This window comes from Hippocampus zosterae, chromosome 8, assembly GCF_025434085.1.
Source record: "Hippocampus zosterae strain Florida chromosome 8, ASM2543408v3, whole genome shotgun sequence".
Classification (NCBI taxonomy): Eukaryota; Metazoa; Chordata; class Actinopteri; order Syngnathiformes; family Syngnathidae; genus Hippocampus; species Hippocampus zosterae.
The window spans coordinates 19173694-19195462 of NC_067458.1; the positions used below are offsets into that span (position 1 = coordinate 19173694).

At 42.2% G+C, this 21769-nt stretch overlaps 1 protein-coding gene and 1 long non-coding RNA gene across 3 annotated transcripts; both read left to right on the forward strand.

Annotated features, from left to right (window-relative positions):
• Positions 1 to 95: 95 nt before the first annotated feature.
• Positions 96 to 17194, forward strand: ghrhrl (growth hormone releasing hormone receptor, like). 2 transcript variants are annotated; one of them, XM_052074826.1, is made up of 14 exons: positions 96 to 483; positions 576 to 756; positions 4965 to 5070; positions 7518 to 7625; positions 8516 to 8607; positions 10042 to 10145; positions 10511 to 10643; positions 10762 to 10915; positions 11633 to 11693; positions 12671 to 12740; positions 13053 to 13144; positions 14589 to 14718; positions 15981 to 16022; positions 16420 to 17194. In XM_052074826.1, the coding sequence occupies exons 2-14, from the start codon at positions 703 to 705 to the stop codon at positions 16519 to 16521; spliced, it is 1248 nt and encodes a 415-aa protein (XP_051930786.1). In that variant the 5' UTR covers positions 96 to 483; positions 576 to 702; the 3' UTR covers positions 16522 to 17194. The 2 variants fall into 2 exon arrangements, with proteins under 2 accessions (XP_051930786.1, XP_051930787.1); XM_052074827.1 differs by having other exon boundaries at positions 10514 to 10643.
• Positions 17195 to 19262: 2068 nt separating this feature from the next.
• Positions 19263 to 20978, forward strand: LOC127605350 (uncharacterized). Its single transcript, XR_007963570.1, has 4 exons — positions 19263 to 19342; positions 19415 to 19639; positions 20606 to 20748; positions 20839 to 20978. It is a non-coding gene; the product is annotated as an uncharacterized LOC127605350 (long non-coding RNA).
• The last annotated feature ends 791 nt before the right edge of the window (positions 20979 to 21769 follow it).

Genomic DNA, 21769 nt, shown 5'->3' on the forward strand with positions numbered 1-21769 from the left:
GAAGAGTCACCACAATGCAAATTTTTGTTTCGATATCAGAACTGTGCACAGTAATATGTAAAAGTCTCTTTTCAGTTATACTGGATGCTCACAAACAGGTAAATATCTTTTGGAATGTCTTCCCCAAATGGCAAAAATAATACGAACTACACTCAAGCAGACCTGTTGAAAACACATTTGTCATGTCTTTTCGATTTCTTCACCCCACACCCGATGTTTTTCTCTCCTTGACATTTGCGTTTGCATCTGGAGGGAAATGAACCTGCTCGGCCAACTTTTATCTGTTCCGTTTTTGTCAGAGCACCTTTTGTGTATATTTAAAGCTGTCTGCAATTGGGAAGATGTTAATGACAAAATGCGTGAAATATAACCTGAACAGTAACCGTACAAACAATTCCCATCTGCTTTTGCTTGTGCAGGTTTCACGAATCAAGTAACTGGTAACTGTGCATAGTGTCATGACTGCAAGCAGGTTTTTATTTGGTGAGCAAGTTCATTTCCTGCCTTATCATAAATGCTTTTATTGTGAAAACACACCCTGGAAGTCAACTTCTCCCATTTTTGTGAAGTGATAGGTAGAACTAATACAGTACTGGAGAGTGAGAGAGAGAGAGAGAGTGAAAAGAGGGTCTCTTGCATACCCAAGCTGCTTCCAGCTCGACTTCCACTCTCCACAGGCTCTACGCCGGGTTGGACGGCAACATGCAGCGGATATTCTCCAGAGGGGCTTTCCTCACCCTGTGCTTGGCACCTGCAGTGAGTAGTTTCTAAACTTCTTTCTCTTGAAATTTGATTTTCTGGAAAAATGGGATCTCGTGCGATAGATTTGATTTGGAACGCTGATCCAAGTTGAATTCCTTTCTTTTTTCTGAGTAATTTCCCATCTTATTGACGTATGCTCCAGTCGAAAGGAGAGCGTATCCGACAGAGCTCATTTCGTTGCTTTTAAAGTAACCAAAAGTTAAATGCTGTTGGACAGGCTCATTTTCACGTTATTGCTGAGCTGAATGAGATGTGTTTTGAAATGTGGACAAATAGTCATTTAAAAGGATGAAGGGTAAATGCTTTGTGCTACGTAGGTGTCAGGATTATTTGATTGGTTAAATTTATGCTATATACAGTGTAAGTCGTATGATTTCATGCGAACCCCCCCCCCCCCCCACCCCCCTCCCACACACACACACACATTTTACTCCCTTTGGATTTTTCTCAAGAAATCGTTGTTTTATGGTCATTTCAAGTTTGATCACACAATATAGTTCTTGCAGTTCTAAGAGTTGCAGTCTTATAATTATGTATTGTATTTGATTGAATTGAATACACTTTATTGTCAAATGAGCTGTATGTATGTGTAACATACAGCACATGATGCACCCAGATTTGCCAGACATACCTTGGCCATAATTCCAGGAAAACTGTCAGGAAACGCCGAATAGAACTTCAGAAATTGATTTGAGGTTAATCTTGCAGAGGCAGTTTTGAATAATGTCTGCTTGTGCTTGGTTCATTCTGAGCACAGTCGCATCCCCGTTTAGAAGAGGGTGTGCACACTTGAGCAACCACATAATCGGAGTTATTTATTTTTACCTCACGTCAAGACAAGACTGCTTACGAAAATAGTAGGAAGGAAATAGAACATTTTGGGAAGGAATCTCCATGGTCAATTAAGTGAATGTCATCAAATATACCTGATTATTGATGATTCTTTTCAATTGCGACGCATATGATTCTGTTATTTCTATTGCGAATGACCCTTAGAACAAACCAGAACGAAAGAGCAAACACGAAATGTCTTTCACTTGCCATTTAGTTTCTAGTACGCTCAATTTGTTTGGGGCAAATCAAGTGCAGAGCCAGCCAAGAGACGCATACTCCCAACTATACACTTTCATGCGTGTGCACACGCACTGATGCTCATGTCTTTAAATCCGCAGCTGTTATTAGGCAGCCCTCGCCAATCCGTGACCACGTTGCCTGATTTCCATAAACAAAATCAAATTCAGAGACACGGACAATTGATCAGTTTGGTGATCAACGTCGCTGGAGCGAGAATTCAAACAGTCTCGCCGCTCGTCACAATGTCCCACTTCAATCTGTTCTCATTCACCTCGCAGAGCTGTGGAGAATTATAATCATCTGCGAACCACTCACATAAGTACACTCAGACCAAAACAAACACACACTCACACACAAAAAACAGCCACTGTGAAAAATGACCAGTTGCTTTGCTCATTGATTTTGATGGAAAATTTGCCCTGTGCCCCCCCCCCCCCAAAAAAAAAGCAAACAGGAAACACAACATGACAATGGGCAGTATTTGGCTATACGTTGAGAATTATGAATAGGGAGGGGGAGGGAGAGAAGTTGGGGAGGAGTGAGGGGGGGGCTCTTTATCCCAGCTGAGTTTGGGCAAGAGCCGGAGTATACATTGGACTGGAGGCAAATGAGAGGGCACAGCCTTCAAAATCATCCACAAAATTCACAAGGTCCAATTAGGAAACTTTTTCCAATTCCAACACATTGAAATTTCCCAATTTTTGATGATTTCCATTTGCAGTCACTCTTGCCGTTTTCCATTTTTGCATCCTCAAGGATAAAAGGACAAATCTGAAAAGGGAAGTCTGCCATTTTGATTTGAAGTGCTCATTTTAGGCCGGTTTGGGCAGTTTCTAGTTGTCCTTCAAAAACAAACTCATTCTCTCGGACCGTGAGCAAATTAGAACCATTATGATCTACAGAGTTTGCGTTCATGTTGCTCCTGATGTTGTATGTTCACATCGAGTCCTCCACCTTGCGTGGGGGGCTGTGATATTCTGTTTTGTTACAAACAAGGGTACCGAAAAGCTTCTCGCTCCGTTCAAGCAAACGTATCTGCTGCCACGCGTTGTTTACAGTACGTGAATTCCTGCAGCGATACAATTATGTGTTCAAGAATAGAGACGCAGTGACGTGACCCCAATCAGATACCCTCTTACTGGGTTGTTGGCGGACAATTGGCCGTGCTAACATTTTATGAGCGGACCTACTGTAGGAATGCGAGCGGGTGTTTGTGCTATTATCTTTCACTCGTCGGCGATAACGTAAGGACACGGTAAAAGAAATTCCACCTTTACGATAGAACTGTTAGGGCTAAATTCTGATCGAAACCTCTCAGCAAATTGTGGTTGAATATACAAAGATGGGTCCTAACCTTTTAACTAATATTCTACAACAAGGTCGAAGTAAAGTCGGAGTCTTTTTTTTAATTTTTATGATACTTAAAATGTCTACGCAAGTACCATAACGGTCACGTTCCACTGCTGTTTTTTCCCCCCCCCCATTCAGCGCTTTTCTGACTTTGAAGCGAAACGGATCTTAATTGCGCATCATAACCCAAGCTAACGGTGCTCATTAAAAAGTGAGCGTGACATTAGAAACAGCAAATTGTTCAGGCTGCATTCCGGGGCCTTCTTTCCTCGCAAATGGAATCGCAAGCAAGTGTTGCCGGACACGGCTCGCCAATTTTGCCCAGTAAATTTTCTTTGCCGCCAAGAGGATATCATGTGCAACTTTAATCTTCCCTCTTGTGCCTTTTCCTTTGTTTCTCTCTTAAGATCATTGCAGGGCGCAAAACAATCGGAGGACAACGTGCCAAGGAACATAAATGAGAAGCTTCTACCCTTTTTGAAACGCACTGTCTGCCACGTTTGAAGCCGCAGTGGCTGCATGTTAAATCTGTGTTCGACCTTTCCTAATTACTTTGTATTATACCAAGACTGACCACGAAAGCCTTAACTAGGATGTGGCAATTCATCACATTTATCGATTAGTTCAACTTTATTGTCAAGATATATATGCAGTACATATTTTTTGTTTCATTATTTTTTTAGCAGCTTTTGTAGTTTAAAGTGCATCGATAGGCTGACAGGCAGTGTATCCACTAACAACGCAGCTGCTTGCAGACAAACCAAACAAAAAGACAAAGGAACAGTCAGAACCATCCGCTTAGCTATTTAAGTTGTGGTCCTCATTTGTACGTTACACATGCAGTGGTTTATCCATATGTAGTAAAAAAAAAACAAAAAACACTTGAGTTAGTTACCTGTACTCACTAGCCACAAGTATTTTGCAGAGGTCACCTTGCTGTAACTTGTACAACTCTACAGTACATGACCAAAGAATGGGGGGGGGGCGCACTGGAAGGGGTGTGGTGTCACAGTTTGATGGTCCATACATTGCTGAACGTTTCAAATGTTCAATTTATGAAGGTTCATGTTCACACTATGGCTTCTAGTCTTGACATAACGGGCTGGACCAGGAGAAGTGACTTCATATGAACATGTTTTAACCGTTTTATATGTTGCCAATGGCACTTTATATAACACATCAATTGTAATGATGTTTTTACAAAGCCTCTAAATAATTAAATGGCTTGTTTAATTTGCATCTCACCACTAGTAAATATCAATACAAATGTTCAATATGTTCTTCGTCCATCTTCTCCTCTGCCTCACCAACGAGACTTTCTAATTTGTCATACAGTGAGACAAATGTTCTGTTCTAATCAAATACTGTACAAAAGTGATGGCGAGTGGTTATTTGGCACCACGGTGTTGCGATCAGTGCCAGATGGCATCTCCGGTGGCTCCGACTTTGATGGAGTGCAAACTTGCCGCAAGCCAAAACAATCTCGGCCCTCTTCAGGAACAAACCCCTTTTAATGAATTAAGCAAATGGTTGTAAGTCACATTTGTGCACGATCGAAATATGTCCCAAGTCTTCACCCCCAAGCCTCAAACATTTCCCAAGAAAACAACCCCGGCATTTTTTAATGGTGTACCGTGCTGAAAAACATCCCACCAGTGGCAGCAGATGCACATCACTTGAATACTTGGCTATCTCCAAACGTGTTTTTCCTCCCGGTGAATTCGCATGTCCCTCGCCGTTGCTTAAAAGGCCCCTGATTCCCTTTGTGATTTCTGTAGGCGCTAACAAGCCTGCACCCTGAATGCGAGTTCATCTTCCAGCTGGAGAAAGACGAGCTCCGCTGCCTGCGCTCCATCGGCGAGCAAGGAAACGCGAGTGCGCAAGGTGCGTTTTTCTCTTTTCAAACGACACACCCTCGGCTGATGCGTGAAATGTTGAAACAAGAGTCTGCCACTAAACGGAATCGTGCATCATGTAGACGTGTTCTTAATAGCGCCGTGAGACTGAGTTGTTAATGAATGAGCCAATTAAAGATAGCGTGTGGCTTTTACGATGGGAAAACTAACCAATACGTGTCGTAATTCGGAGTATGCACGTACCGATGATACTGGTCAACAGCTCATTTTGGCTTCAGGTGTATTTTAACGTATTTCAACGCTTATTCAGAAAGTGTCTACTTTTTTTCCCTAGCACATCAGCTTTTTGAGGTATTTTTGATGTTTTTCAGTTTGACCTAAAAAGCTGCTTACAATGTTACGTATTATCTTATTATTTCCGTGATTGTTGTTATTAGAGCCTAACATGCTCAAGAAAAAAAAAGAGGGCTTATTCAAAATCAGCACCAAAAAAAACTCATCGAGAAAGGTTTTCTTGCATCGTTGATTTAAAAAAAAAAAAAAGTAAAAATATATTGACCAGTGTTATGGAACACATTTAAACAAGCTAGCGATTAACTAAATAGCTCATCAAAATCTGAACAGTTGACAGATCCTTTTTATATTTTAGATCAATGGAAAAATATGTTGCTGGTTTTTTTCATTGACTATTTACATCCATCCATCCATCATCTACCGCTTATCCGGGACCGGGTCGCGGGGGCAACAGCTTTAGCAGGGAAGCCCAGACTTCCCTCTCCCTAGCTACTTCCCCCAGCTCTCCCCGGGGGATCCTGAGACGTTCCCAGGCCAGCTGGGTGACATAGTCTCTCCAGTGTGTCCTGGGTCTTCCCCGGGGTCTCCTCCCGGTGGGACATGCCCAGAACACCTCACCAGGGAGGCGCTCAGGAGGCATCTGAATCAGATGCCCAAGCCACCTCATCTGGCTCCTCTCGATGTGGAGGAGAAGCGGCTCCGTGAGTCGTCACCTTACCGTGGTGGAGGGGGTTTGTGTGTCCCAATGATCATTGGAGCGAAGTTGTCTGGGGCTTTTATGCCCCTGGCAGGGTCACCCATGGCAAACAGGTTCTTGGTGAGGGGCCAGACAAAGCACGGCTCAAAGACCCCAATCATGATTAAAATAAATGGATCGAAGTTTCCCTTGCCCGGACGCTGGTCACCGGGGCCCCCCTCTGGAGCCAGGCCTGGAGGTGGGGCTCGTTGGCAGGCGCCTGGTGGCCGGGCCTACACCCATGGGGCCCGGCCAGGCACAGCCCGAAGAGGCAACGTGGGTCCCCCTTCCCATGGGCTCACCACCCATGAGAGGGGCCAAAGGGGTCGGGTGCAATGTGAGCTGGGCGGCAGCCAAAGGCGGGGACCCTGGCGGTCCGATCCTCAGCTGCAGAAACTAGCTCTTGGGACATGGAATATCACCCATGACTATTTACAAGCAATTAAAAATTCACTTTTGCATAATACGTCCCTTTCATTGGCTAATTTGAAAGCAGGCGCACTCCTGTACGACGACCCACTTCAACACTTAATTTGCAATGGTGACTATCGCCTTACTGTGTCAGGCATCCCCCACCACCCCAGCTGCTGTGTCTTTCTGAAACAAATTGTAGTTGCCATTTCAATGAAAATAATTATACAGATAGAGTACCAGCCACTTCAATTGGCAATTTACTGGATAAAATATGATGTTGTTGAATTCCAATTCCATAATTAGTGATGAATCACAACACAAATCAAGCCTTTTTTTTAACATTAGCATAACATATTTTTTGTAATATGCTGTCAGGTTCCTTGCATCTGCAAAACTTGAAAAAAAATGCTTGTTTCGTTGTTCATTTACAACATCTTTGATTGATTAATAATTTGTAAACAAATGTATAAGATAAGATATCCTTTATTCGTCCCACACTGGGGAAATTTACAGCCTCCAGCAGCAAGAATGTATGTAGAAAGAAGAAAGGAGAAAAAAACAACAACAAACATCTTTCAATTAAATACAATATGAACACAAATGGATAAATCACAGTACTATTTACAATTTTCCTTCACATCATTTAATTATTATTATGATTGTTATTTTTTATTCATCAGCCTGACAGCAGTCGGTAGGAACGAGCGTCGGTATATCTCCTTCTTGCAGTATATGGGCACTGAACAATATTGCTTTGTGAAAAGATCGGAATTTGACCATTTTTATTCAGTTCATGCGAGGTTTCCATGGAATGAAATTGAATATGTCAACTTTTTACGAATAGAATGCATTTTTTATGACAACATACTTTGAACAAAAATATTTGTTCAACCTATCCTCATAGGTTTTAGCTATAACCCACCCCCTCCGCCCCCATCATCTAAGCTTTTTTTCTAGATAGAGCGTATTTTTTGTCGACAACTTCAGAATGTTCACAGCATGCTTCCCCCCCCCCCCCCCTACCTCCCCAGGTTGTCGAGCATTCTGGGACGTCGTGGTGTGTTGGCCTCACGCTGCGGTCGGGGAAACTGTTCACAACGCTTGTCCTGCTGTGTTTTCCCTCTTCGGAAACAACACGGGTGACTTTTTTGGGCTGGAATATCATTTACAGTATAGGAGTGCCTCCGTTGTGGCAACACTCTAGTTATGTCATGGAGGTTGTTAAGAGTGCGTGTCTATTTATTTATTCATGCGATGCCTTCTTATTACAAAGGAATAACTCGTGTAGATTAATGCCGGGTGGGTCGGGGGCTGGGCAGATCTTGGCTAATTATCCGCTAAGGGAGGGGAAGCGATGTTTTCGGAAAAGTCAGTAATCTCAAGTGCTATTAAAAGTCTAATCTCAACGACTGAACAATGTAATGTTGTGTCGCACGAGGCGACCAAAGTAGGGCGTTTATCACTTGATCATCGCCTGATGCTCAGCGGGACGCTGCTAATTATGTTCACGGTGCTAATTTGCATCTCGTTCGCTTATTAGCACTGTAATCACCCAGCGCCAGCATACTCATTTGGATAAATAACATGAAAGTGATAGACATATCAAATCGGTTTTGCATAAGGATAGCGATGTCCCAAAACGGAGAGCTTTTTGATCCGCTCGGTATAGATTTTTTGGGAAGAAATTCAAATACAGCTCCTCTCGACTGTGAGGCAAATACGCTTCTGCAATTCCATCAATTTGGTATGAATGATATAAATGGCCCCATCAGACGAACATTTTTTTTTATGACATATTTATTACTCTTTTAGGAGTAAAAGCCGTTCTAAGGCATTTCGTGCTCACAAATTTTGATTCCTTATTTAATGACACATTCCAATTTCATCAGAATTAAAGCAATTTAATCAATTGCCTGGCCATGAGGCAGCTTTGCAGCTTGCTCCCACGCCCCCCCTTTTTTTGGGGGGGCGATTATTCATATCCCTGTGTGAGAGCTAATCTAATTAATCTCTTCCTCTTTTACATAAGGACAAGTGAGCCGAAATTGCACCGATGAAGGTTGGTCCAGACCCTTCCCGCCATACCATGTTGCCTGCAGTGTGGACGATGACATTCCGGAGGTGAGATGCATGCTAATATGAACAGAAAATTGCTTTTTTCACTTTTTTTCTTCTCTTGAAGCAGTCGATGTTTACTGTCAAACTAAACATATAACAAAGATTGTTACATTGGGTATTTAAAATAACCACATAGCCCTGCCTTGTAATAGCTGTACACTAACAAACAATGCAAAATGCCATACATCGGTTAATAAATAGCATTGATATAGTCACGGTATTATATATCCCTTCAAGCCAGTGGTGTCAACCTCATTTATGGGTTGGGGCACATTTTAGTTACCGTTTCACTTGAAGGGCCGTTATGACTGAAACCATACAAAGAAGTCAAGAATAACTGTTGATTCAACTATTGTTTAAGTTACTATCATGATGGGTTTGGTGACAACTACATGCTTAGAATATATCATATTACATATGAGAATTTAAAATGTTGGTAGACATTTTAGAAAGGATCATGGAAGTTGACATCTTTGAGCTGCTTTTGCGAGCCACATCAAATGATGCGGCGGGCCAAATCTGGACCTTTACCTTAAGCGAATGATAATACCAACAGTGCATCAACACATATCAACATTCATTAGAACAATACTCGCAGGCATACATTCTTTATCCTCTTCACCTTACGGAGTCACTTCCAGGAGTCATTATTCTTGGTTTGCCTGCATTATTGTTATACTGCCCCCTGGTGGCCAAGATATACACAGCAGGGTGAGCCACAATGCCTCCTTCATGATGCACAAACTGATGAGTCCTTTGTATTCCAGTTAATTCGTTAATGTTTTGAAGAACAGTATTATATACAGGTAGTTGCATTTTCCTCATCGTTAACTACTGTATCTATGCTTGCATCATATACAGTACTGTAGTTACAGAGAGAACAATGAAATGCACTCCCACGAGATGCCATTCATAGACTGCACACCATATCCCGTAAATGCACATAGTGACATTATATTCGGAGGTGTGCTGTGTGTGTGTGTGTGTGTGTTTTTTTCAAATGTGAAACGATAACGGACTCAATAAAGGTTGGAAAACACTGGTCTAAGGAGCGACAAATAGGAGCCATCCAAAAGACATTCTTGAGCCTAATGTGCAAATACCTAAGCAGAGCTGGAAGTGAATCGCTTGTCATCCGTCCGATAAGAGCCGAAATTATCTTGTTTCTAACAATCTAAAAAGAAAAAAAAATAAGTGAGCAATAATTATGCGCATACTACTTTAGGTGCCACGCAGTGCATTTTGTGAAGGTACCCATCTGATATCAGATTGGATTGGGAGGTCTGATTTTATGGGACTTTTTTTTTTTTTTAATTGAGTGAATTCATCACGCTGTCTTTCGACGCCACCTTAAAATTCAAATATGCAAGTGGACCTTCGGATGGCCATGTGGTCTAATCTTCCTCAAAACACAGAAGGTTATTCTTGTGTGTCCAGACAGAGCAGACCTACTACGCCACAGTGAAATTGATCTACACCGTCGGCTACAGCATCTCTCTGCTGGTGCTGACCGCCGCCGTGGTAATCCTGCTGTTCTTCAGGTCGGCACACGCTGGGGGCTTTGTCTTAATCCTAGAAATTTTCCTGTTTATGTGAAATGACTTCTTTTTGCATTATTGTTGAGTAGATTGGACAATATGGAACTGCAGTGTATTTATACAAATTATATTCAGACTTTTTCATGGCTGTGAGCTAAAAGTAACAAACTAGGACGTCACAAATTTCCATTCAATTATGTATTTTATAAACAGTGGTACCGCTACTTATGAAATTAATTGGTTCTGGAAGGAATTTCTTACCTCGAAAAGTTTGTAAGTAGAGACGCGTTTTCATTGTAAATGCCCTAATTCGTTCCAAGCCCCTACCCCCCCAAAAATTCTGACAAAAATGTTTCCTCCTTCACCAGAAGGCTGCGTTGCGCCCGGAACTTCATCCACATCCAACTCTTCCTCACGTTCATCCTGAAAGCCGCGGCGGTGTTCATCAAGGACGCCACCCTGTTTTCCAGCGACGACACCAACCACTGCACCCTCTCCACTGTAAGATAAGAGGCCATCGACTTGAAGAGCCCGTTCCCTCTTGTACTCAATCAACACGGCTCATTCAAACTAACTCCTCCTCCACTTTTGTTCTCTTCCTCCCTCTGTTTTTCCCAAGTTTGCCTGTAAGGCCGCTGTGGTCTTTTGTCACTATTGCGTCATGGCCAATTTCTTTTGGCTCCTGGTGGAGGCGCTCTACCTCACTTCCCTGCTGCTCTCCTCCTTGTACCGCCGACACCAGTGCCTGTGGGGCTTCAGTCTGCTGGGATGGGGTGAGATGCTCAAATTTAGTTGCATTCTGCGAAGGGTGGCAAATGTACTCGCATCCCGGTGGTCAAGTGGTTCGCGCGTCAACCTCACAGTGCAGAGGTTAGAGTCCAGTTAATACTTGCCCATAACAATGACAAATTCATCAAACTGTTGTGTTTTCAGTTTAGTAACTTCAATTGACCTTCATTATGCTATCAAAACATCCAGAAACTATTTGAAATTGTGAAAAAAAAGCTCTTGTCCAGTTGAAGAATAAGACGCGAGATTATTCATTACCGTTTTCGCAGGGCCTCGCGGATATAAAAGGCATTGAAAAGTTGAGATGTCGCTTTACCTCTGCGTGATCAGGAGAGCAGATGACTTCCGATGGAGACCGGCGCAGCGAGATGGGAGAAGGGAGCACTTCATGATTTTATTAGGATTAGGCTGAGATAAGGCATGAATGGCTCTCGCTGTGTGAATTTATAAGGCATCAAGGACAGTGAAAATCCCCTCCTGGTCTTAAAATGAGCAAAAGACGGCTTTCTTTCCTCAGTGAGTGTCCAAGAGGGGCGTCCTTGACGTGTTAAATGTACCATTGATTGTTTTTTCTTGATAGGATCAATAGCACCATTAGGGCTATTAAAAAGTCGAACATGAGTGTGTTTCAAACTGTTTCGCTGTCTCACCATTTATTAATGTTTTATTTATTTTTTTGCTTTCATTTTTTTACTCCACAGGGGTTCCTGTGTTCTTCATCGTGCTGTGGATTGGCTCCCGCGTGTATTTTGAAGACACAGAGTTTGTATCTTGTCTTTTATTTTTTTTAATGTCAGGCACATTCTCCGAATGTAATTATAAAGAAACCACAATCTTAGTTGCACCAAAAAGATTTAATTGACCTTTCTGATAAGCACATCATCATCTGAAATTAGATTACTGCTCTACACTCTAAAAACAAATCATGGGATGTTTTGCTCACCGACTCACTGAGTAACTATGGATTTTGAGCAGATTGGGTTTTCGCTTACCCAAGGTTTAGTTAATTACCGTATTTTCCGTGCTATAAGGCGCATCAGAGTATAAGGCACACTTTCAATGAATGCCCTATTTTAAAACTTTTCGCATATCGGGGAATTGCAAGGCGCATAGAATAGAAGCTACAATAGTGGCTTAGGTTGCGTTATGCATCCACTAGATGGGGCTACGCTAGAGGGAATACAATACGATACAGCTTTATTTATATCACACTTTCACAACAGCTGCAACCGTAACAAAGCACTTTACAGAACATTTAAAATAGTATGTTCAAGAAGTCAGAATATTGATCCATATGTAAGCCGCATCAGATTATAACGTGCACTGTCGTCTTTTGAGAAAGCGGAATGCTTTTAGGTACGCCTTATAGTACGGAAAATATAGTACTTGGATCCAGCAGATTGGATTGCAAATTGGATTTGGGCTGAAGAGCTGAAACCTGTCCCCATTTTGGACATTTTGTGTCCTGAAGTTAGAGTAAATTATATTTAAAGTGGGTGACTTTAGGTTAAATTTGAACCCATCAGTCTGAAAGTCTGTCTGGCACACCGTAAATTTGATTTCAAAACAGGCTGTCCATCAATGTGTTGTGTTCTGTACGTGTAATCACATGAGGAGGGAATTCAACATTTAGATGTTTTCACGGTTATAATGGCGTGGCCCGCGACCAAAATGAGTTTGACACCCCCACCGTCGAAAGGTTACCTCTCTAAATGTCTCCTCCGCCCCTCTACATACAGATGCTGGGACATCAATGAGGACTCGCTCTATTGGTGGATCATCAAGGGCCCGATTGTGGTGTCCATTGTGGTAAACGATGCTCATTGTTTCGCACCTGCACTCGAGACTACCGCTCCATCCGCGCCGCACACACCTTCCCAGATTGTCATGCAGATGACTTGTTTACCGTCATCTTTGTCGAGACTGCTTCCTCCGCCGATAAAGCACCACAAGCAAATTTCAATGGCGCGTTTTTTTTCTTGTTGTTGTTCACAGCGACGTGCCAGATGCGTCCGTCCCATTCCGTTACGTGCTCCGCTGCACATATTGTTGTCGCCGTGTGCAATAAAACGCAGACAACCTCCACCGCCACTTCCTCCCCTCATCCACCTTCCTTTACAGGTCAATTTCATCCTCTTCGTCAACATCGTCAGAATTCTGATCCAGAAGCTGAGCCCCCGTCTGATCCAATTCAATAACTCCTCACAGTACAGGTGATTCCCTTTCCCCTTATTTTTTGACATTCTGCTTCAGCGGACTCCTGTTGATGGAAGTGCACTCATCCGTAAGTCAACTTGCTGAATTTCTCCCGCAAGTTGTGCAATATGTCACGATTGTTGCATGCCCATTAGCGGTGAGGCCGCAGGGTTGATTTCCTCCCATCGCAGTGATTCCAAAAAGGGTCGTGATGAATTCATTACCTCGGTCGGTTTCGTAGGAATACCTAATTGAAATGAGCCGGCAGTTTAGCGGAAAGTGTTTGGGCACACAGTGTTCATGATGGTGGGGTGAGGGGGACAGAAACAAAAAACATCTACCAGTGCTAAAATGTAGTTGGCTGTGCAGGTGGTTAAATTGAACACACACGACTACGTTTCCTCTGCACTCTGTTCTATTACAGTCAAAGCATACGCAAAGTGGTATCATAATAGGCAGATAGTGTTCCTGTAATGGAAATTTACCAGAACGGGATGCTACACGTGATCAGCTAATAACAGTGTCTTTTTTTTTTTTTTTTAAATGAGATAGCATGTGACTTATTGTCCAAGGTTTGTCTTGTACTCTGCAGCAAGTACCGGTAAACATTTGCAAATTTAGTGGTAGTCATGGCAAGACAGCTCATGCATGCGGTGTAATATTGACTTTACAATAACATAACTCAGTCGAAGCTTAAAGAACTACACGGCTGGTGCATCATGAATAATTCTTTGGGACTCTTTCTGGTGTGTGTGACTTAGCCACCGGGGGCAGTGTAACACAGTCATGGAGACAGACACGAAGAAGACTTTCCAAACATTTTTCGTTCCGGGAGCTGCAGTTGTACATGTTGTGTTTTTGGGGAGGATAAAGACAATTTGCCTGGGAGCATTGTCACATTGTCGATCTACATGTGTTTCTGCTCCATTTGTGTTCAAATATACATTGTCTAAAACAGGGGTGTCAAACTCATTTTTGTCGTCGGCCACATTTTAGTTACCGTTTCCCATGCAGGGCCGTTATGACTGACGCCATATAAAAAAAGTCAATAGTAACGCTTGATTCAACTATTGTTCAAGTTACTGTAATGAGGGGTTTGGTCACAAGAAAATGCTTGCAGTGTGTCTCTAATTTATTAAATATGAGAATTTTAAATTTTAGTCAAGATTTTAGCAAGCATCATGGAAGTGAACATGTTTGATTTACTTTCGCGGGCGACATAAAATGATGTGACGGGCCAAATCTGGCCCCCGAGCCTTGAATTTGACACCTGGGGGTCGAAAGGGTTCGAACAGCAACCACCGATGTTAGACGTTAACTTGCCTATGGCGTTTTGTGTGTTCATCTCATGCTTGCAGAGTTGTCAAGTTGTGTGGTTGTTATAAATACACAGCGTATAAATAAATTGTAATGAAATGGAGCATTCTTCCCTTCCCGCATTGCATTTGTTGATGCCACCAGACGCCTGACCAAGTCCACCCTGCTGCTCATACCCTTGTTTGGCACCCACTACATCTTCTTCAATTTCCTGCCTGACTACTTTAACGTGAACCTGCGCCTCTGCCTTGAGCTCTGCATCGGATCCTTTCAGGTAGCTGCGACCGCCTGTGTACCGTTTGGCCTCATCCATCAGTTAATTCGAGGTTTGCTTTCATTTGATGTGACAAAAGTGCTTGAAAAAATTAGGGTTGACTCTGCAGTAAAGCAAAACTTCTGACATGGGGTCAGTTCCGCAAAAACTATCCAAAATTGAGGAGAATGGGGGAGCGTTTCATAATTTGTTCCAAGGTTAAGATGTTACAACATACATTTATTGAATAGATTTTTTAGTTTTAGTTTAAATTTACATTGTAACAATCAGCTTCAACGTTTTTACAAGCATATTGGGGAGGAAAAAAACCCACTCTAAACACAAAATCAGGGTTTTTGCCAACTTTTGATCCAAATTTGGTCCAAGTAGGGCCTCGCTGATGCCGGTTTCAATATTTGGCCAAATAACATTCTGATAACCTATTAATTGATTTAAAAAAATTAAAATGAGTGAGAACATATTTATTGATCTCTTAATGCACACAGAAATGAAGAGGATTCATTCATTTGACAGTTTTATATAATGTTGTCAACTAGTATATAACATAAAAATCTGCAGATTTTTTTTGCTGATTTTTGGGTGGATTGGAATGCTATTCTCATTGTCTTGAATGTTTTATATATACATATATATATATATATGTATATATACATATGTATATATCCAGCAATTATTCAGTCAGGCCCTAATTATTGATATATTTTTAACCCCACTTTAAGTAGCTCTGAGTGGCTGTGAGGACATTGGAATACTGTAGATGTGAAATTGCATATACCCGGACTGAAGTCTTTTCTCGATACAAAAGGACATTTGGTGGAAAGAAAAAAAACAAAAACAAAACTTAACTGTTGCAGGAAACAACCCCTTCTGTTCCATCCGATTAGTACCTGCGTTGCCAGTGCAATGTTCCTTTCACAGATTCAAATTCAATGAATGACTCTTCCATAAGAGGGAGCAAAATGAATCATGTATGAATTTATTAATGGGTGGGGCCAGAGATTGATCTTGAAGCTAAATGATTTCGTTTTGCAAGCATAGGATGCTCGATTGCCGGCTCTTGAGGTAATTAAGTTATTTGCACCTTCCTGTCTGGTAATGAGGCGAGGAAGTGGGACTTGTGAGGGTAATCGTCCTTCATCCGATCAAACAGGTGTTCTCTGGTTCAAGGTCAAAAACATTTTGGTGGCACGTTTTCAATTACATGTGTTTACATTACATTTGTTATGAACTGTAACATACGTGACAACGTGTTCCTCTTTCAGGGACTGCTTGTGGCAATCCTCTACTGCTTCCTCAATCAAGAGGTGAGTGATTACACGCCACACACAAATCACACTGATCCCTGAATTGAGAGTATTTGACAATGAGGGTCGAAGGGTAAAAGTACGAGAGGTGGCATGTTATCGTGCTCGTCCGGCTCAAATGACAAAAAAATAATAAGTTGTGGTTCATCTTGCGCTCATTTTATTTTGGGGTAAGGAGTTATTTGAGGATATGTTTAACTTGAGGTCGGTGCCCGGCAGATTTCGAGCGTGAAATTACCACAGCACTACAAATGGTAACTCACCTGCCGGACTACAAATCCTACTACAGGCGCGTTCCCCTGGAGACGGAAATAATTCTCACGTATCTTTATGAGTGCTAATATGCACATATAATAATATGTGTGTGTGTGTGTGTGTGTGTGTGTGTGTTTTACAGGTGCAAAAAGAGGTGCACGTGCAGTGGCTCAGGTGGCAAGAGAGGAGCTCTGGCGTGGTGTCCCCCGTGGCAAAGGGCAGCATGATGGACACACCCCTCTAGACATGCCTCCGCATCTCACACGCACACACGCAGTTCTGTCTCCAGATGCACTTGGACACCCCATTGGTCAAACGGAATCTTACTTTAGTTTAATTAAGGGCCCAATCTAAAAAGTAAAGTCATCACTTATTCATCAATCGCAAACAGCGGGCGTCTGCTGCCGCCATCGTATTGGTGTTCAGTCGTATTGCTACATGGCAATATAAATGTTATCATGCAGTAGTTTCTGTTGCATCGTTTCTGTGATTATTAAGCCATTTGTGTTATGCTTCAAATGTAATAAGCTTCAAATGGTCCCATTCTGCACCTTGGGTGGACGTTTTTGTTTCATTACAAAGAGCCTACATCAGTCCTTCGCCTTAGCACAAATGTAGGAGCTTGTGATGTGTTTCCTGTGTATTTATACGTGTCTCAACATGTGCTTGCAATGGACTTTTGTGAAGCCTTGTGGAGAAAAAAAAACTATTCTTCACTGCTTTCTTCACTTTTCACATCAGACATGGCAGTTCCAAAATGTTTCAAGTAAATCGGATGAGGAGAGCAAGCTTTTGAAGTGTCAGTCTTTTTTCCCCTTTTTCCTTCAACACAAGTGGAAAATTGTATACTGTAGCACATATTTGTTTGAAGCACTTGCAAAATATAAGAAGATATAAAACTAATGAAAAACACTTGATTTCATTGTGGCAACCTGTTTTTTTTTTCAGTTGCTCTATTTTAACGTGCGTTTCGTGTTTTCTCTTTTTCACATTAGCCTTTTGGATTATTTGTACTACAGTCGTCTTGTATAAACGTGTGCAGATTTGTTTTTGTATTTTTACGGTAGTCCTATTTCAAATGTGATTTTTTGGGGGGTAATCGTTCACCTACACAAATTTCGGGGGTTACAGTACTTTCATGAATCTTATTTTGTCAAACATTTTTGGGGGGTACCAGGCTGTCTCTCGATTTATGATAAGGAGTTAATCTCTTCCGATGGTCATAAAATGTCACGGGAATTTGTTGTAATTAGAGTAAAAAAAAATGTATGAAATGCACTTCAAATGGAAAATAATCTAAAGGCGAAAACGTCTGGACAGCCATCCTTGAGGAGTCACTTGCTGCCCCCTTGTGGTGTCTTTCATACGCACTAAACTAGCGTAGACTTGATTATTTGAAGCATATCTCGGTGTGAGCTTCCCTTTGAAATTGTTTCGACTTGCTGACCCAACCTTTGTTTTACGACCAAGTCCTACTCGAACCACCAGCCCATTCCGCACTCCACCGCCCCCATTGTCACGGTTCGTAGCGGGCCACATTTTGCTCCCTCCCCGCCAGAGAGGCTGTGGACGAGTGACAAAAGTTCTCTCGCCGGTCCCCACGACACAAAGCACTGTATTGACGTTTCGGAACCATCACGTGTTCTTTTACACACCTCCACCAGGTAAGTTTAGTTTTTTTAATTGAATCACGTCACATCTGTTAACAGGAAAAAGAAAATTATTAAACGTTAATGGTTTTCATTGGGAGGTTCTTCGCGGGGGTCGTCGCCCCAAACATTTCTGTGCTTAACCGACGTTTTAATCGTTCGCTATAATATTTCGTCTATTTCACAATACTGTGAGCGGTTTCCCCGTCGCTCCCCTTTTGTTCCGAAGCAGAGGGAGGAAGAGGGTTCATGTACACTTAATAACAGGTCGCATTTCCCTTCTGTGTTGTTCTGCCTGACCACACATATTCACGTTGAATGAGCCCCCCGCCACCCTTTTTTAAAATACATTTGATCTTTTACAGTCTTTCGCAAAGTAACCTTTGCCCATTTTTTTGTCACGTTCTGTCCCTAGACTATAAGTCTTGCCTTAATTCGCCTTATGGTTATTGAGTGACACAGTAGAGTAGAAGTTTGCGCTGTTATCTCACAGCATTCGCGGTTCAAAGCAGATTAGAAAGTGGATGGACGGATGGATGTGTTACAGTAAACAATATCAGATTAATTACACACAAATGTTTTGGTCTGACAGGCGAGGCTTCTCTTCATCAAGCCATGGCTCACCTCTGCATCTTCCTGTCAGCCCTGCTGCTGGCTGCCTCAGCGACCGAATCGCTGAACAACACCGACGCTGATGTAAATGAAGTCTTAAAAAGTACGGAGCCAGACCTCGTCAAGAACCAGGCGAGTGACTGAACTACAAAGCATAGAGATGAAGTTGATTCATCCGACAGCTGTGGCATACCAATTTCATAGAATGGGAAGGACAAAATCGAATTGCGAGCCACATACAGACAACTTTCCACACTTACGTTCAAATCGGTGGACCATTTCAAGAAGGGATTGTCAAAGTATGGCCCAAGGGTCTTGTATGCCCCGCTCTGATCTCGAAGGTAGTCCACCAAGTATTTATACGATCAAGAGTTGTGAGATATGTTTTTGCAAGTGCCGATACTGAACTTATCTACTCCCCCAAAATGTTTTGATACTAAATCATCGATACCACTGTACCAGCTTGATATCTTTGTTGAGATACATTACTAGAAGCACAGTTGACAAAACTTTCTATGCTTGTACTTGTAGCTCCAGCAGACTTTACGTTCTTCCTCATTTCTTTTAACTTTACTCCTTCGACATCGTGTTCCCTCAGACTAAGACACCACGTAACTTAAATGTCTTATGACACAGTGTACGTCAGTATAATCACATTAACAAGTATTGGTACTTTGCAGTGACATGCGCTTAAATGTAAGTACGGTATTTGTACTTGTACTCATGATGCCTATCTCCTCTTATAGATTGAGAATCTCACCGGAAATCTCAGCAAAACCACACCGAGTCACACACCAACCACGGGTGATTTGAAATACAATGCTCTTTTCATTTGTATTCATAATGTGCCTCCTCACACATTTTCTTTCACGTTAGCCTCTTCCATCAACACCAGCCAAACTTCCTCCTTCTCTCTCAGCCAAGTGTCCAATACATCTATCGCTGCCCGCCAGTTGCCTGGCCCTCCTCCTCAGTGTTCAGGCAATCAGGTGATGCTTGAGGGCAGCTCGGATTGCGGCTGCCCATCAGACATGCTGAAGAAGGGAGATATCTGTACTTGCCCACTTGGCTTCATTCTTGAAGGAGCAGCAGGATGCAAAGGTAAAGCGTCAGTATGACTAAAACACATGTTCTTTGTTTCAATAAAATATGTATTATTGAAACAGAAAAAAAGTAATGGTAATGTACACTCATTCATTCATTCATCTTCCGTACCGCTTGATCCTCACTAGGGTCGCGGGGGGTGCTGGAGCCCATCCCAGCCGTCTCCGGGCAGTAGGCGGGGGACACCCTGAATCGGTTGCCAGCCAATCGCAGGGCACACATAGACGAACAACCATCCACGCTCACACTCACACCTAGGGACAATTTTTAGAGTGTTCAATCAGCCTGCCATGCATATTTTTGGAATGTGGGAGGAAACCGGAGAAAACCCACGCAGGCCCGGGGAGAACATGCAAACTCCACACAGGGAGGCCGGAGCTGGAATCGAACCCGGTACCTCTGCACTGTGAAGCCGACGTGCTAACCACTGGACTACCGGGCCGATTTTCCAAATAAAAAATAGGACTCTAGAATTTAGTAATTTTATTTTAAAAACATGCACTAATTACCTAACATACATATAAAGAACAACACAGTTTTAGCCACTTTTTTTTTGTTGTTGCTTCAATTCAATTGACATTGTGCTGTTCCTTCTGGTGGGCTCACTTTGGGCACCGAGGTTCAGTTCATTGTGACTGCCAGTTTCTCAATAAGCTACAGTCATTTTAGCTGTTCTTCGCAGAAGATGAAGAATACATCCCTGCAAGTATTGTTGTATGATCTATTTTCATGCGTTAATCTGCCATTTATGTTCAGATTCAAGGCTGAAAGGGCTATAACTCGAATAATTAGCTTTTAAAATCAGCATTTTTGTCAAATGTTTCACTCTGTGAAATGAATCTATACAATACTGTACTGTTAATGAGGTTCACGTTTTCAATTGATCTACTGAAAGAAATGGCATTTTCCAAGATTCAGATTCACTGAAATAAAATATATACCTCTACGTCGTCATCTCTGCAGACATTGACGAGTGTGGAGAAGACGCACCGTGTGGTCCTCACGCAAACTGCACCAACATCCTCGGCTCCTACTCGTGCCAATGTCACCGTGGTTACTTGAAGGGCGCAGAGGGATGCCAGGGTCCGTCCGCAGCGATGATGTTTGTGTGTGTTAGAGCATGATGAGGAATAATTAACGGTGGCAATAAGGCACCCGTGTCTCTCTGATCAATTTTCACTCTGCCGGTTTCGCAGACGTCGACGAGTGTGCTGTGGCCGCGGTGACGGGCCTGCGAGCCTGCAATGACAACGCGCAGTGTATAAACACACTTGGCTCCTTCGGCTGTTCCTGCCCGGTGGGATACGTCATGGCTCAGAATGAACAAAACTGTGAAGGCAAGTTTCACTCGGCGACATGACATTTGTTTGGGATATCTGTTATGAGTCGACTCACACTAAAGTCTTCAAAAACCATAGCATGCAAGACACGGCTTTGACGAAGTCCATTTTGGTTTGTGTGACAAATTTTTGCTCCGGATACAAAGCTTTGTGTGCAGTGGCGGTTGTTTTAAAGTGCTCCATAAATAAAGTAGAGTTTTGCACGAAAATTGGGGTGATCTGAGGCGTCGAACCGCGGGTATGTGGGTGTCCACTATACTTTGTAGATTTCACTAATTATGTTTTCATAATTTTTATTTGTAATTTCTTTCTTTATTTTGCTTCATCTACAACAAATGGCCATTGTTGTCTGTCTTTTTTATTTTTATTTTTGCCCATCTCATGTTTAGACACAAAAACATCACTCCAATTTCCTCCCGACTTTCTATATGCTGATCAAGTTCTCTTTAATTATAGTTAGTTTTTATTTTGTTTTTTAAATTCAGGCAGTTTTCTTTCATTTTTAGACCGGGATTGTAAATGTAGAATTTTGTTACTACTTTTTTAAAATGCTTTTTTTTTGTTTATTTTGAATTAGTTTTAGTGTTTGTTTTAGTTTTTTTTTTTTTTTAAACGTCTGTAACATTTGTCGAGTGCAAGATATATGGTGACTAAGTATCGTGTAAAGTTAAATTGTAATCAAGCGAACCACCAATATTTAACATGGACCTAAAGAAATCACATTTTTATTATCTAGTGAAGGCGACCCGGTGGTCGAGTGGTTGGCGCGTTGAACTCATAGTGCAGA

Coding starts and splice junctions, on each gene's coding strand:
- ghrhrl (XM_052074826.1), top strand. CDS start 703: ATGCAGCGGATATTCTCCAGAGGGGCTTTCCTCACCCTGTGCTTGGCA. Junction 10,146..10,510: donor GTAATCCTGCTGTTCTTCAG/GTCGGCACACGC, acceptor CTCCTTCACCAG/AAGGCTGCGTTGCGCCCGGA. Junction 13,145..14,588: donor AATAACTCCTCACAGTACAG/GTGATTCCCTTT, acceptor TGATGCCACCAG/ACGCCTGACCAAGTCCACCC.